The sequence below is a fragment of the Anopheles cruzii genome, chromosome 2, assembly GCF_943734635.1.
Source record: "Anopheles cruzii chromosome 2, idAnoCruzAS_RS32_06, whole genome shotgun sequence".
NCBI classification, from domain to species: Eukaryota; Metazoa; Arthropoda; class Insecta; order Diptera; family Culicidae; genus Anopheles; species Anopheles cruzii.
This window is the reverse complement of record NC_069144.1, coordinates 17,039,496-17,055,933: the sequence shown is the minus strand read 5'-3', so window position 1 is coordinate 17,055,933 and position 16,438 is coordinate 17,039,496. Positions and strand designations below refer to the sequence as shown.

Here is a 16,438-nt window from a genome sequence, read left to right as displayed (position 1 = left end):
ACGCTTCGGGTGAACTGGGCCAGGATGTGACGCCAGACGGCAGGATACGGGCAGCAGCTGCTGGCGCTGCTGTGCGCTCTCTCCCCGGCAGCGAGGAGTTCCACAATGCCAAAGGGGAAAGCGTGGACCATGCGCACTCTTCGTTGACGTTGGCGCGTATCCTTCGCAACATCAACAAATCGCTCAGCGGGCAAACTCTCGCGGGGAGGAACTCACGAAAGCTGCACCGTTTCGGCACCAACACCACGAGCGAAAGTTCACGTTCAAGGCTCACGCCCGCCGTGTCTCGTGGTTGATGGATGTGGTCGTTGCTAGTTCGTGCCTTCGACACCTGCGTCGCTTCTCACCTAGCGCTGGCGTTGGCGCGGTATTTGGACTCACCAACGCACCAACACACCAGCGTAACGCCAGCCCGGAGCTAAATTTAGTCCCGACCTCGTGCTTCGGTGCTGCGCGCCCGTGTGTGCGTGTGTCTGATTGTGCTTTTGGGGGGTGTGTTAAGGATGGTCTCGGTGTGTGGGAATCACAGCACAGCATCGGTCTGAGTGCGGAAGTGTTTAAATTTAGAACGCTCGCTCCAGAAGCAAGGACAGTCGTGTCTGTGTCTCTCGGGCCTTTGTGCGGCCAGGTGGAGGCGCACGGTACATCCTGGAGGCGCGCGAGTGTCTGTGAGTGACAGCGCGATAGACTGAATGAGACTGTGGCCGGAACGGAAGTTTCGTTTGTCTCGCAGAATGGAGCCAACGTGTTCCCTGAATTGGGTTCATCGAGATCAAGTATTTGAAGTAGCCGAGAAAGTTGTTGAAATCGGAACCCATTTCTAATATTGAAAAACTTTTAGATAATTTTATGGTCATTACCTTCTTTATCGCCAAGAATGGCAGGACAGTAACCGCAGGGGTTTTGACCATTAGGGACAGTGCGCAGCCCACAGTTCGCTCGACAACACGCGGACTCCCCGTAGGCGCTACCGCCCACGATCCGTAGGAACTCACGCACCAGAGTGTGTGGGTGTAACCGTGTGTGCGGCTCCAACGCCCATGGCCCATGTGTGGGTGCGGACTCGCGGAGCCTTCGATTCAGGAGCTTTCGCGCGGTCCGAGCGAACGGCCAGTTCAGTTGCACATCGTCTTCCGTTCGCATCGCTTCGCAAATCACTCGGAATCGAACTCGCGGACCGAGCAGCAGCAGTACACGCAGCGAGAGTGAGTGAGAGAGAGAGAGCGGTGAAGAGTGAGTGAAAGAAAACACGGTCAACCACAACTCCCCAAGGTGCGGGGGGAGCAAGCAGCCAGCGGTGGCCCACTATTGAGCCACCACGAGGTGGCCGTGGTGTGATTTCCTTCGTCGACTTCGAGTGAGTTAACCCCAAATTTCCGGACCCGGATCTTCGCTGCCTCCGAATCGAAAGGTGTCTGCGTGCGTGCATGCGTGCGTGTGTGTGTGTGTTGTCCTTTTCACAGTCGCCAAAAGCGATAGGAAAAAAAAAAAATGGGCATGACAGGAAAACGCACGGAATCCTCTCGCCAATAGGCCTCCTCGGGGCGCGCAGTCCGTGTGTATTGGCAGATCACGTGAAGTTGAGCGCGCTCACCAGTACCACCACGGCGACGGCGGCGATTCGTTTGGCTCACTGGCTCACTTCTCACGGCTCACTCAGGCGTCTCAGGCTTTCGCGAGTTGGCTTTCGTTCGGTCGCTGCCATATCCGTTTCCCAGCGGTGGTCCCGCTCTTTGGATGGTTTGGTCCCGGCACGGTGCACGGGCACACGGGGGCGATACAAGTGGTTGTTGTTACTGTTGCAGCATCGTGGTCTTCCACATCATGCTGCGTGTGGGTGGCAGATGGGTCGGTCTCGGTAGACGGCACGGCGACACTCCCGGATCCGTGCGGAAAGCATCTCCTGCGGTGAATCGGAGGAAAGAAAAGAAAGTGTAGAGGTGAAAAGTGAAAGTTTCAGCGGTGCCAAAAACGTCGATGAAAAATAATGTTGGAAAATCCCCAGACATGACCCTGGAACCTGGTCCTGGAACGGTGCCTGCGTTGGTCGGTTTCTGTGTGTGCTGTGTACGCTTAACGACCAGTGTCCGGTGGGGCCACGGGGCGCTCGGGTGAGGGTAATCTGTTGATCGTCCTGCGGATCCGGACGGGCGCATCCCAGGGAGCAGCCTCGTGCCGCAATGTTTGCCAATGGGATACATCCTGTAGGTCTTTTGGGTTTGGGAAATTTTTGAAATATCCTTACCCAAACTCGGAGCCTCCTTAAAGGCTTGTTGGTGTGGCGCTGGGGCTTCATGTTGGCGTTGTTGTTTCTCCACAATCTCTCCACCTAGCAAAGCTACAGCTTTTCGAGCGAAAGTGCCATTCGGCTAGGGTGTTTCTTCTTCCCAGCCCCGGTTTGGTGGGCCGTTTGCTTTCGTGCGTACACTCCCACGCAAAGGGCGCGCCGGAAAAATCCACCCCCGCGTGGCACGATACATCATCTCCCGCAGATGACGATGATGACGGTGGTTGTGGTGGTTTTTTTGGACCAACACGGCCATGTGTGTGTGCGTTATTATTATTTTCCTCTCGTGTGTATGTTTGTCGTCGCTTCGGACGTTCTGCGGGATTTTCTGCGTAAAGGCGGGAATTGGCAAGCAGCATGGCAGAAAACGTGGTTTCCGCTGGGAGGCACACCTCCGACCAACAGGCGGCCGTCTTGTGGTCGCCGTTTCGCAGGTGTTCCCACAGGCCTCCACCGTGCGAGTGTGCGTACGCCAGGGTTGGGGGGCCAACATATCATCGGCGGGTCGATACATGAATAATCGATGCTAGCTGACGATGGGCCTGCCGGCCTGGCCTGCTGGCGGCGGGCCGATAACGGACCGAAGATTAATGTCCTTTAAATTGTCGGCACGGCGTGCAGTTGACGGGACACACACACATACACACACTCTCTCTCTCTGCACTCTGGTGGCGGTTGAAGAAAATGTGGCCACTGCCGATGCTAAGATGCTACACTCCGTCGGAGGGTGTTGGGCCGTGTAAAATAAATGGCCCCGTACAGTGACGAATGTTGGCTGCGGGAGGCTGAGGGCCCTGCGCTGGACCATGATTGGAAGCAATTTAGCTAAATCGTGTTCCGATCATTTAATAATGATCTATGGCATTGATGGGAGGCGGAAAAGTGTGCGGCCCGTGAGGTTGCAGTCGACGGTGAGGCGTGTCAGATTGCAAGGGAAGCGAGCGAAGATTCACCATTCTTGTACCTTGTTTAACATTTTCATCAGTTTTCTTTAACCATACAAGTATAAGGTCTGTTTGTAGATAGGCACTAGTAGCCCCTAATAGACTGTATTTGTTAGAGATCTGAGATTTTCCATTTAACATGTTTTTGCTTTAAATTTACCAATTCATTGCACGAATATTAAGAGCTGAATGTGTAAATACGTTATCAAGTCCATTCAGCCCAAGTCTAGTCTATTATTTCACATTCAAAGTATGTTGAATCGAATTGAAATATTACAAAACAAAATTAAAACAAAAGTTAAATAGTTAAATAATCGTATAGTAGACTAGAGTAGAAAATGAGAGAAAGATGCAGTTATGTTGGGGGTTCTTTGTAGTGAAGTGAGGCCAACTATTGAAGTCGTTACTTTTATCGATGTAAACGATTTACACATGATTGTTCATTCTGTTACACAAGTAGTGGAACACCAGGTTCAAGATTGACAAAATTATAAGGCTTTAAGCTTTGTTGGAACAGGACAAAGTGGACATTCTATGCCAATCACTCTTCGTTAGTGATTCAAACAGTGATCATTGATTCGTTAGTGACGTGATTCACGGGGGAGCTCCAAACGGTTAAGGTCAAGTTCCTACCAATCAGTCGATCCTTTAAAATGAGCTTCTACAAAAGTTCCACTTTAGTTTCTGTTTATTTAATTTCTTTCTGTTTGTTTTTCATTATTATTAACATTGTGCAAAAATTCGATTCTCCAGGGAGTTAATCGAAACTATACCTGCTTATACTGTTTAAATCGAGTTCATGTTTGACCCTTTTCACTTCAAACCGGTGCAGGGGGCGAGAGTCACTCTTCGCTAAGGACGCACGACGCACGTAGTGAGCGCCGATGATAAAATCCCGTGCTTCACGATGGAGACGATGGATGCGCATCGCTGCCAGTAGGGACGTCGCGGACGTCATTCCATCAGCGAGAGGGCATTGTGTATGTTCGGTCCCCAACGTGACCGTTGTTTAGATTTACCGGCGATTTAGAACCGAGCCAACGGGCCCCGTGCCGCCAACCGAAGAAGGCCGCATCCTTTTTCTTACCCATTTACTTTCTTCGATGGAATGGCGCACTCTGAGAAGCTTGCTAGTGGATCGCTCCGCACCGGTTTTTGGGAGTTTTCAAGTGAACGGTGTGCAGTGTGCTGGTTCCACTTGCGTGACGTCACGTGAAGTGCGTTCCGTGAAAACCGGAAATAAGGCGGCGGATAACGAGAAAGAAGGGGGTTTACTGATAGTGAGTGTAAGTGTGCTGCTTGTGTGGTTGTAACGTGTCGGAAGTGTGCCGAGAAGGTGTAGCACAATGAACGAGAAGAGCTACTTCGAGCGCAGTGTAAGCGTCAGTGCCAGTGATGATATTGGGCGGCGGATCGCTGCCAAAGGCGTTGGTGGTGGTGTTTCCGGTGGTGGGAACCGGAAAAGTGCCTCGTTCGATGTGGACCGCCGCCGTCGTCAGGGACCGGATGTGGGGGACGGGCAGCCGGCCGCCAGTGGGCCAGTGGCCGGTGGCAGCTCCGCCGCCGTCGGTGGCATTCGAAGGCGAAGCAGCAGCAACAGTTCCGTCCACCGGAGAACGCAGCCCAAAGTGTGTATTTAGCGATGTTTTCGATATCGTAGTGTGCGTCGGGGCGTGTGTGTATGTGTGTGTTGCTGCTGCGGCTACTGCGGCTACTGCTTGTGGCTTCTTCCTAGACACGCACCGCACTCGCTCTCTTCACTACGCCAGTGCTGCCAGACCTTCTTAGTGGCACGTCTTAGACCTAGCCGCAGTGTGTACAGAGCTCTTGTCACCATCAACATCCGGTTGCTCACGTCACTCCAGGAACCGCTATCAAAAGCCTTTTTGTTCATGCTTCTCTATCTCTCTATCTCTTTTTCGCACACCTGCCAGAAGGCAAATTTCTTTCGCTTAGCGCTAGAGTTCCTTCTGCTCGTTGGGTTCCTTCCTTGCATTGCTTCATTTCACTCGCTACTGGATTACTTCACCCTACGGTACACTCTTCCGGTTCTTGGCTGGCCGTTTCAGCCGTCAGTTGTGTAGCTTCAAAATCACCGTAAGTCTCCTGTCATCCTGGAAGGGGCAATCTCTACAGCGTGCACCTGCTTCGGCCCGGGCGAGGCCGAAAGGCTTGGAACGTTATTGTTGGCGGGAAGGGTGCCTTGCACCTTGGGTTTAAAGCAATATACGTATACGGGAGTCACGGTCACGGTAGGGCGGGCGACATACATGCACCAGATGCTGAGTTAAAGAAATGAAGGGAAACGCCGTACGGTTTGTAGGTGCTCTGTTCGGAGAAAAAGAAACATTAATCCATGCCCCAAGCAATCACTGTGCTCGGTCGCATTGTTTCCGTTTAGCTGTGGGGTTGGGTTGGGCTGCGCGACAACATAAAAGGTGGGCCGAGGTTGCTGCGCTTTGCGATGTAGAGATAAATTAATGTCACATGCGCCCGTGGCACATGTGTCTGGTGAGGAATGAATCTCATTTTCAGTGACGGCAGCCGGAAACGTTGCGTCGGGTGGGTTATTTATTTGTTCCTTCGCCATTTTGTGTTGGAGCAGGGAACGTCTTTTATAATAATTTTGGTGAATATATTTGCATGCCTTTATTTATATCTTCTGACATGCTCAATAACACATGCTCCATTTGCACAACAAAGCTTAAAGTAGCTGATAACGTGACTTAGTTCGTGTTGTCCAAAGTGCTCAAGTTTGTTGCCAATCATGGTTTGTGTCATCTCCGTTCTAAGTCGGATTTTAAACAGAAAGATACCAAAGTCTTAGTGATAACAGTAATTTATTTCTTGTAGGATTTTGAGCATAAAAGGCATTATTCATTTGCGGAACAGCCAAACAGCCTCAGCAGTTGTCCAATAAAAACCATAAAATTGCCAATCATAATTCATGTTTGGTTTATGTTCAACGTCATTCAAAATTGCCACCAAATATAATGCGTTGTTCAAAGCACAAAAGGTTGTTGGTTTCGAAACAAACTTCTTAGAAGAAAACACGACAATATCTGTTAATTAAAGAATGCTCATCCAACCAATTGCAACGGACCCGGTGTATCGGTGCCGGTGCTTCTGAAAACGTTCGTTACACCTCGCGGAAAGCTCCATAAACCACCGACAATACTTGTCATCGTACACCGTCCACAAGATAATTAAGGACATTCAGCGAAATAGCACGTCGGCGACGGCGGCGACGAGAAGTCGTACGAATTTGCTCACGTCGGCTCCCACAATCGGCCCACCAACACGTGCCCGGAACGTGTACACTTTTGCACCTGTTTTTATTACGTGCTTTCTGGTATTTCGTTTCGCTTTCGGAAGCCTACGGCACCACCATCGCAACACCGAGCACCGAGTGCTGGGCGAGTGGTACTCGTCCATGTTGCTGCCATTGTTGGCCGCTCAATAACCCGGGTCTAAGACACTGCCGGTGCCGCCCGCCGATGAGGGTGACCGTTTGAAGCGGTTCGAGCGAAGTGGTGGCTTTAATTGAATTTATGCTGGAAACGTGTAAGGTTTATTAGGCGCAACGTGCTATACTCATTAGCAGTAGCCGCGCATCGTCCCCTAATGTTGTCGTCTCCCCGATCGATGAACACACTTCCTTCGCAACACTTTCGCAACACTTGCGCACAGCCCGTGAGCACACCTTAATGATTGTTTCGACACCGATTCGACGCACACGGCAATGGGCGATAATAAATTACCCAACTCGGCACACGGGCCGGACCGGATTCGATTCGATCCCTCATGCAAATTAGTGAATGGTGGCCCGAAATTTTGATTCCACTTCGCCGGACCTGGACCTGTTGACGGCCGGGTGAATCTGGCTGAGGAATGATTTTATGCCATCATGTTGAGGGCCGAAAAAATCACTCTCTAACCTCTAAAACCGATTCGCTCGGTGCACGCTTTCTTCGGAGTGTCTTGAACGCTGGCCGGCGAGTTCGTCCCTAATGGTAGCGTGTCGAGGCGATGGCCCAGAACGGTTCGGCTCAAGTGAGCTTAATTCATCATTCACGGTGTAGTAATTCGATGATTGATGATGAGGCGCTCCTGCGGCTGCTGCCGCTGCTGCTGCTGTGGTGTACGAATGCATGCTGGACGGACCAGAAAGGCGCTTGGGCTGGACTTTGAATGGGTTACGCCGCACGGCCGATAACTTGATTAGAGGACACCGAGTGAGGATCCGGGTATACGCCGCTGCTTAGCACATAGTTGCCAGTCGTTAATTACCTTTCCTTCGTTACTTGTTCCCTGTTTTTTGGTCTATGCTAAAACGGACGCCACGGGCGAGCAGGCATCTCTGGCTCGCTGTGAATCCGTAAATTCTGGTTGAAGAAAATTAAAATGTGTCCATCGAGCAATAAAAGATGAAAATTGAATTTAAAATCCAATTATTCGGGAACGGGAAAAGTTTTGATTGCCAACTTTTCTTTCTCGTTTCACGCTTCTTATGAAAGGACATTTTCATTTTCGCGGAGCAACCATTTTCATTATTTTCCAATTCTCTGCCAAATTTATAGTCATGATTTTGTTCGACGTCTTTTTCGGCAAGTTTCATTGCTGACCTTTTCCACTAGAACTACATTTGTGAACTTGTAGTTGGGGAATATATTTAAAACCTTTCGCCAACCTTTTTCGTAATGATTGGATAATGAATTTTTGTACATAAATTATAAAGATTCCTCGTTCATCACTTTTGCGGACTGCTGGAAGTTGAGTCTGTCTAAAAATTGTAGGATAAAAGTGACAGCCCTTTAAGCAACTCCGAAGTAGAAACTCCGAGGCCTACGCTGCAGTAGAGCAAACAATTAATAATCACATTGTTGCGGTTTCGTGTCATCAACTTGCTTCTTCTAATCGCAAACAAACCCTGGCAGGGCCCTCTTACCCCGCGCGATGACTGCGGCAAGGGGCGAAAAGAAAAAAAAAGGTAAAAAAGACGGAAACAAACGGGGTTTCCATGCTCAACCGTCACCCAGCCCGCGCCATATGGAGTGTGGCGCGCATGTGGGCCACAGGCCCGTTGCGGTGAACGACTGTGTCTTGCTTCTCTAGTCTCTCTTTCTCTCTGTGTCATGTCGCATTGACGACACGGGTACCGGGACGAACCTTGCCCGGTCGGAGTCAATATTGACTGAAGTGATATAACGATTGCAGTGGCCCGGGTTTATGCGAGCATATTTCTCATGCTGCTGCCAACCGCACGCAGTGAAATTTGCTTCCTACAGACACACACACACACACACACCTAAGGCCGAAGGCGAATCCTGAGGGTTGCACTGGGGCCAGAAAATAAAAAAAAACCACGAAGGACAGCAAAATCCGTCTTGTCTTCGTACGAGGGGACGGACAAAAATGGGGAAATAAAATATAGATTAAGAAAGGTCCTTCGGCGGGAAAGCGGCTCGCAGCGGCAGACGGGTGGACTCTTTTGTTCGCTTTACACAGGAAGCCAGGAACCGTGAACCTGACAGGGCCGGACAGGAGTCCTGGTGGTCCGGCTACAACTCCCATCATCATCATTATCGTCATGAGCATTGTTCGTCATTCGGATCCACTCGGGGTGGTGTGCACCACGTTTCCGGCGGCTACCTGAATTCCCTGGGTCGGACCCGCCCGCCCGGACAGCAAAGAGCGTTCGTCCGAGAATTGGGTGGGTGAAAGAGCTTCCCAGGCCTCCACCTTGCCCTGCGCCTTCCGCTCTACTTACGATTAAGAAATAATATCGAATGAATAAGATATAATCTGAGGGCGTGCTCGGGGGTTGGCTCAAGCGGGCTCCAGTCGGTGTTGCAAAAATCTTATGAATAGTTGATAAATTTCACCCGACATCTGAAGGCGCGAGCAGGCTCGAGCATGCTCCGGCTGACACGCGGCCGTCCTCCCTTCGGGAGGCTCGACGCCTCCGGAGAGTTTCGTCTGCGGTTCGGTCCCTCGAGCCTCCTGCCACGTGGTGCTCGTGATTTCGATAACGGACGGGCGCAGGGGGTTCCGGTATCAGCCATGTTTCGTCCTTTTCCAGCTCCAGGAAGCTCTTCGGGGCGCTGATTGCTGATGCGGTTCCGCGCTCATAATGGCACACAATTACTGTGGTGTGCCCTGCTTCTCTTTGCATTTGAAAAGGCACTGCAGTGCTCGGTCCATCTTGTCGCACGGTTGGATTCACACCGAGTTCTTGATTGGCGTCTGGAGAACGGTGGCTCTTTATTAGATTTACCGCCCCTCAGACGTTCCCGACCCAAGGGAAGAAGAATTCCTTTTGACGGCGTACAGAATGAGATGTTTAATGTGAGGCGCAATAATTTTGCGCCGTGCTCCGACCGGCAAAGTAATCTACGTTTAATCATCTATTAATAAACAAAGTGCCAAACGAGGTGCTTGAATGTAGAGGGAATTTACAACAAAAGAAAAAAGCAAACACTTCAACGTGCCAATTTCCTCCGATTTATGCTAATTCATTCGGTGGAGTTCAACAGTTCATTACGAGGAATTAAAATTACTATGCAAAACGCTTACGAGCACGTGTTGCGGGCGGTTTAAAATTCACCGCTTCCCTCGTCGTGTCATCATTCATCTCGCAGGATCTCTATCCGAGATTAGATAACCGAGCCGGGACTCCGCTCGCCACGCACCGTGAGCTACGGGAGGGAATAAAAAACCAACCACGGGCCGCGGCTCATAATAGATTTCATCCCTGGCATCTGTTGCCAGCCGGAAGGACTCTGTCATCTATCGCAACAGATGGAATAGAAATCTTGATTCCGTGTTTTGTCTGGCGAACTGATGCTTTAGGTGAATGATCGGCTTTTATGATCCCGGGGCCCGAGGTTGGGCCGCCTTGGGCTCCGGGATTTTCCATTTTGCCGGGGTTATTCGTGCCATGATCATCATCATCGCAATCGAAACCCGGCTTTTGAATGCTAATCATTTCACTCACGGGCGTCTTAGCGCCGGATTAGTACCCGCTGCGGACCGTAGTATCCAATTTTGTATCGGCCACCTGGCGTCTCCATCGCCCGAATGGAGGCGCCTGGTGTCGCGGATGTCTTACGGCAGCGTGCCCGTACCACCGGACAGCCAGAAGTATCCAATTAGTGCGAGGGCACCGCCAGTGGCGTGTTGGTCGGAAAATTCTCCAGAATCGAATCCCCGAGGGGGCGCACACTTTGTTTACTTCCCACGTAAAAGAAGCCCCACGTTTTGTAGGGCATCTGGGCGCGCGCTAAAAAGGGCTGTGACATAACGCGCAACGCGGCCCCCCGAATGGAACGTTAGGTCACGGCAAGCCGTCACGATGTGATTAGCTAAATGATGCCGAAGAGAATCGAAAGGATTTGTCTTGACAGTTCACAGGATTAGGAACCATCTCGTGCGGGGCCTGGCGAGCCACGGGCCCTTCACCGGGGTCTAGTTTGGGGGGTGTTTTTCTTTATCCCGTGCTCCTTCCCAAAAGAAAGCGTCGGTTAGGCAATGGATTGAAATTACGTTACATTGCCCATCCTTCTTCGTTATGAGGCGGGCAAGGGCGACGACCATTTGCATAATTTCGAATCGAAGCTTAGGGGTGGTAAAAAGCTCGTGCCACGTGTTCGAAGCACCTTCACTACACAGCGCTGTGACCCACCATTCGCTACGTCGGTATTGATCCGTCAAGGTTGACACAGTGTTCGGGGCGTGCGCGTCGTAGCAAGACGGCGTAAGGCAACACTGTACTATAATTCAATATTACCAGTTATTGGCACCGGAGGAGCAGCGATTGTTACGCAAAGGTCTCTAGCGTCCAGGTTGTTATTAATAACACTTGTCTTTTTAGTCAAATAGCCTCGAGCCTCGATTAAAATACGGCAGATGGAGTTTGATTTTGATGAATGAAATTTTTATGGTTTACCTGCCCACGGCCTATGTTTTTGCATGAAAATAAACCATTTATTGGTGTGCATTTTTGCAATGCTTGTTCGTTCAATCAATTACAATCGTTCACTGGCCATTGGCCAGCATCGTTGACATAATGATCACTATCTGTGGCGTTACTTTCGCTTATTGTTTCATTTTATCCACAAACACAATTACGACACGGCGGCGGCGGCTTAAGGGCTCGGTTTCACCGTCCGTATCATTTGCGTACGACGGTATCTCCTTTGTTTTATCTTCCCACGTCATTTATCGTTAGTGAAAACAATTTCCTAGATGAGCCGGCGGGAAAGTGCTTGCTCACCCCCAACCAGTCAGCCAGCCAGCCCACCGCTACCGCAGCGCGGAACGGATCGGAAAATTCGGTACACACCGCGGAGGACGCGGCTCGGGTAGCATAATCGATTAGTCACGCTTTTCATCAATGTTTCACATTCCTCGCGGGAAAGCATCGGCTTTATTTCCGCGCCTGCTGCGAAAGAGAGCGACCGGGTGGAAGGTCGCAAAGTATGCGCGTAATCGTATCGCTTTCGATTATCAGCAGCAAATGATTTTCCCATTCCGTTCCGGTGGTTAGGCCCTTTTCGGGAGGGGGTCGAGTGTCGAGTGGGCGATTTGTTACAATTTTTCCCCTGGGCTGTTGTTGGCGGGCGGAGCCTCATTTTCCAACTGCGCCCTGGCACGCGCATCATCCGGCACTTTGAGCGTCGCACTTCATCAACCAGCAAATGGGCGTACGACGTCGTCGTGTAGCGCTCGAAGACAACCTACGAGAGGCGGAATTTGGTCTCGACGGTTTGTGGTTTCGGAGAGGGAGATGCAGAGAGCATAAAACAACAGTAACGATGAGATTCAAATTTGCTTCCACCCGCGCAGGGTCGTTCCCGCGCAGTGATGCTGCGCGAAAGTGTTTCGGAATTGATTTCGTAGCCATTCCAGGAGGCACCGGAAACACGGCCAAGCAATTGAAACATGAATCCAAATGGCTTTGTGATGACTCTTTCTCCGATATCCTTCCAGCAGAGTCCTTCTGCGGTTTCCATTTTTCTGGACGGCCACAGTGAAAAAGTGAAAAAGCATCCGAAGCTAATCGATTTTCTATCTCCCACAATGGTCTATTGGTTTTTTGGCCAGAAAATTTACTTGCAAATACCGCGGACCGCCGATGGTGGTCGCCCACGGGATATGTTTGTGTTTCATTTTCCTCTTTTTTTCGTTTGGCGCAAATTTTCTTTCCGTGTTCGATTTTTTTTTTCTGTGGCGAGTGCCACAACAAGGAAAGTAATTTTTCAACGCCACACGGAGGGAAAGTATTTCCATTTTCCGTTTTTCGATCCACACTAACGGCAAATCCGGGGCCGGGGACTCGGTTTGGCACTTTGTGGCGATTGTTGAGCGTTAGACTCTCGCACTTGACACAATAAGAAGTTTTTGTCGCAGTGTCGCGTCAGTTCTTGGTTTTTTTAAGTGATGGTGGCCGAAAACGGTGGCAGATCGTTTGAATTCTTTAACAAAGTAATTCGTTTTGCAAGCACCAAGCATGAAGCCAGAAAATAAGGAAGTAGCCTAAGGTGAACATCTTTAAATTAATTCGTTTTTATCTGGATTAGTTTGTAGAGTTCGTTCGTTCTAATGCATCCGACATAGATGATATGAACAAACAAATCATTTTAAAGATTAAAAGCTTATTCCAAGCATTCAGAAGAACTGCTTCCTGACGGTAGCAGTAGCTTTGTTAGGATTCTGTATTTTTTGTTGCTCTTTCTTGAGTAGCATCACCACCTCACGGTCTGCGGTCCTTCGGTTCCTTGTGCTGCATCTGCTTCTGACATCGATTCTATCTATTCGCCTGGGCTGGGATCGGTGGCGTGAAAAGCTTTTACGTCCTATTGTCCCGGTCCTAACGCAAAAAAATCGGACCAGTGTAGTTTGGTGCAGAAAACCGCTGGAATATCGAAACAAAACCGTAATTGAGAAAAAGGCCTCCCTGGTCTTTAGCTACACGTGGCTATGTACTGGTCTTGGGCGGGCACATTATTTCGCAATAAGGACTTTTGCTTGCTAGCAAACGCAAATTCGGGGTGGATTTACAAAAGAAGCGAAACAAGATAAGGCTCATTGTGGGATATACGAACGAGGCAACCGCGCACGTCCGGAGCAAAATCCGAAGGACTTCGCTAGCGAAAATGGAGCGAATGTTTGAACAGAATGTGTGTATCGTTAATTGAATTTCTCCATTCACGAGACTTAATGTACACACATTAGGGGAAGCGTTATTAATTAAAAAAAATAAACCGATAAGAGAATCTTGCTGGAACCGACATGCGTTGGTGTTTCAGGAAAACTTCCAGTTTTTAATTCAATTTCTTCGCCTTATGCAATATTCAATACTGCCGCAGGCAAATGGCGAATGAAGTGGAGTTAATTAGCATAGAAAGTTTTCCGTTTGTGATTTGGCCGACACATGTGTCGGTTTTTTGGTCGGCACGATCCGAAAGGGAAAAGTTTTCCGAACCAACCGTTTGAACTGGTGCTTTGCGTATTGACGGGGAGTTAATGGTAATTGCGTTAGAATGTTGCTCCTGATGCATACCTTCTATTTTTGATTCCGGGATAAAGAAACTTCTTTTCCGGGTTTAAAGTCAACGTTCTGCGCTACAAATTCAAGAAGCAGGATGAATAGGGAGACTGAAAGATATTCTTTATTTTCTGTGGCTAAGGCCAAGAAACGTGATGAAAATGGTTTGCTATTGAGGGGTTTTCAGTTTTCCACCCTGCTCGGTGCTTCACATGGAACGAGTTGCAATTCGACCAGCCAAGAACCTCCCGGACGACTGGTTGGCGGTTGCTTTTTGCTCTGGTAATCTGTTGACTCTGCTCTCGTCCCATTGCTCCCTGTGGATCAGACGGCGTCGACGAGCAAGGACCGAAATTCGTTCATGTTTGTGAAAAATGTGATAATAAATTGGGTGAAATGTTATTAGTATAACATAGTGCCAATCATTTCAATCAATTTCACTCGGCACCGCTATTTGCTTTCTTTCTGCGGCAAACCTAATCTATGTTCGGCTATTTTTTGTGTGTGTCTCGTCCGCACATCGAACATGTAATTGAATGTTCTCCATCATTAGACTTAAATTAGAAAGGTTTTTGAATGCAGCTTTGCCAAACACCGGTATTTTATCGCCCGACGCGGGCTGATATTTTATGTGCTCGATTTTTTGATTTGTGGGTTCGATTTAATAATTTTAATTGGAAAGTTCGCTGGGTAGCAATGTTGCTAGAAAACTTTTCTTTACGATGCCATGTTTTCCACGAGGAAAGCTTTGAATTATGAATTGGGCTTAAAATTCAAAACTTCCGATGGATCGGATGCAAATCAGAATCCATTAGTGAGCGAGCTAATGGGCAACGAGAAAACTAGCAAACTTCAGGGTTGACGCCAGTCCTTCGCCCGTCTTTCTAGGATTATCGATCCACTCGGACTGACTTGCCCTTCCGTAGCATCACTTTGTCAAGCACGGAAAGTAGTGTTAGGTACCGTAACTCCCAGCGACGGATAAGCGACAGCGGGCGATTATTGTTCCTGCGTGACTTCCAGGGCGTACCCACAGATTCCGGTCCAGATAGCGGAGCTACAGAAGCAGTAGCGAACCGAACGATTTGCAGTATCTGTACGCTGTCAGAGTCAATCTCGTTAGCGATTAGTTCTCCGGCTGTCCGTCTCCATCTCAATCAACAGCCAGGGCTTCGGTTGTAAACCGGAACGGAAGACGGAAATTAATTAAACATTATCAAAAGCATAGCCGTCGCCCGTCGTTCGGTGCCTGTTGTGGAAGGAGGATTGTGCTTCCTCTTGAAGGACGGAATTTCTACTCGCCACCCCCCCCATTGTGGTGTCGTTCTTGAGGATGGTCCACGTCAAAGCGCGCATCCCGGTACGGTGGCGACGGTCTAAAGGAGACGTCTAATGCGACCGGGGCGATCGGGCACCACGCTAAACTTAATTAATATTTGCACTTGCAGCCGGAAACCGCTTGAATGCCGGACGGACGGATGGTGTGGAGAGATTTTTCAAGTGGAATTCGGAACTCGAGGTATAGCTCAAGACGGCAATGGCATTCTTCTAACGATATCATAATGAGTGTGAAGGGAGGAAGAATTTACGACCGAAAGACTACTAGCTGTCCGGTGTGAGGACGCGTTCCGCCTTGGGCCGATCGCGCAAAATCGATGCATTCTTGGAAAACAGATCCCCGCACAATATTGGACCCTTGAAGCGAAGCAAAGCATGTTCCACCGTTTCCGGGGAATTGTAATTCAATTTCCATGGACGCAACCGACTTTAGGTGTCCTTCGAATCCCGTCATTTCGGCTATCGGCTTTTGCAACCTATAGCTTGATGTAAATTTTATGCACCTATCGCACGGCGGTGGTACCGTTGGATGATCTCATTTGGCGTTTGGCGTCGCACAAACGCTGGTCGTACATAAATGGAACGAATCGAATGAAAATCTCAATTGCTTGTAATTGAGTTTCGGCTAATGGAGCCGTTGGACTAATTTGGCCCCAAACCGAGCGACCGAGCGTCCGTGTGTTTTTTCTCTTATTCAATTGTTGATGCTAATTCATTTCAGTCGCCGAGTCAAGGCTAAATAAATGGCACTTTTTTGGAAAGGGTGCCTTGTTTTAGGTCCTAATAAAGTTTGTGTTTGAACACGTACACACACACATACTACATTGTATAATCTGGTTGAGCGGTTCCACATGCACCGAGTGCTAGCCGCGAGTCCGACACCGAAACCGAGCCGAGAGTGAGGGGAGAAAATAGATCGCTTCGTGCTCACGCCGTGCACGTCGTTAATTTATTTATTTTACCACCCCGTCGTGCTACAGTCAAGTCACATCAGGCGCTGGAACGGATCGGTGCCGTTATCGGTGAGTTGGAAAATAGCTTCGACCCGATTCCACCCGGTGATCAGCATATCATCACACCCTAGCTAGCGCCCACCCGCCAACCCTGTGCTTTTCACACATCACTAGCAGCGTGGTTTATCGCGTTGCTTGATAGCAGCTGCCACGGGGCTCACGTTGCTCCGGAGGTTGAGCTTCCATGGTTGGTGTAGGGCATGGTTTTCCACCCCTTTGCTTCGATTGGCCCGGGCCCGTAAGGCAGGTTTCGCCACTCCCGCGCCGAGGCATGCCTTCACTGACGCCCTGACAAGATAAGACCCTG

The 16,438-nt window shown here is 49.6% G+C and overlaps 1 protein-coding gene across 1 annotated transcript in view; it reads left to right on the top strand.

Annotated features, from left to right (window-relative positions):
- Positions 1-4,577: 4,577 nt before the first annotated feature.
- The window catches only part of LOC128267530 (alpha-catulin), a 39,434-nt gene continuing 27,573 nt past the window's right edge, over positions 4,578-16,438 (top strand). The window contains exon 1 of the mRNA XM_053004383.1: positions 4,578-4,859. Within this exon, the coding sequence (XP_052860343.1) occupies positions 4,578-4,859 (282 nt within the window). The remainder of the gene's footprint in view (positions 4,860-16,438) is intronic.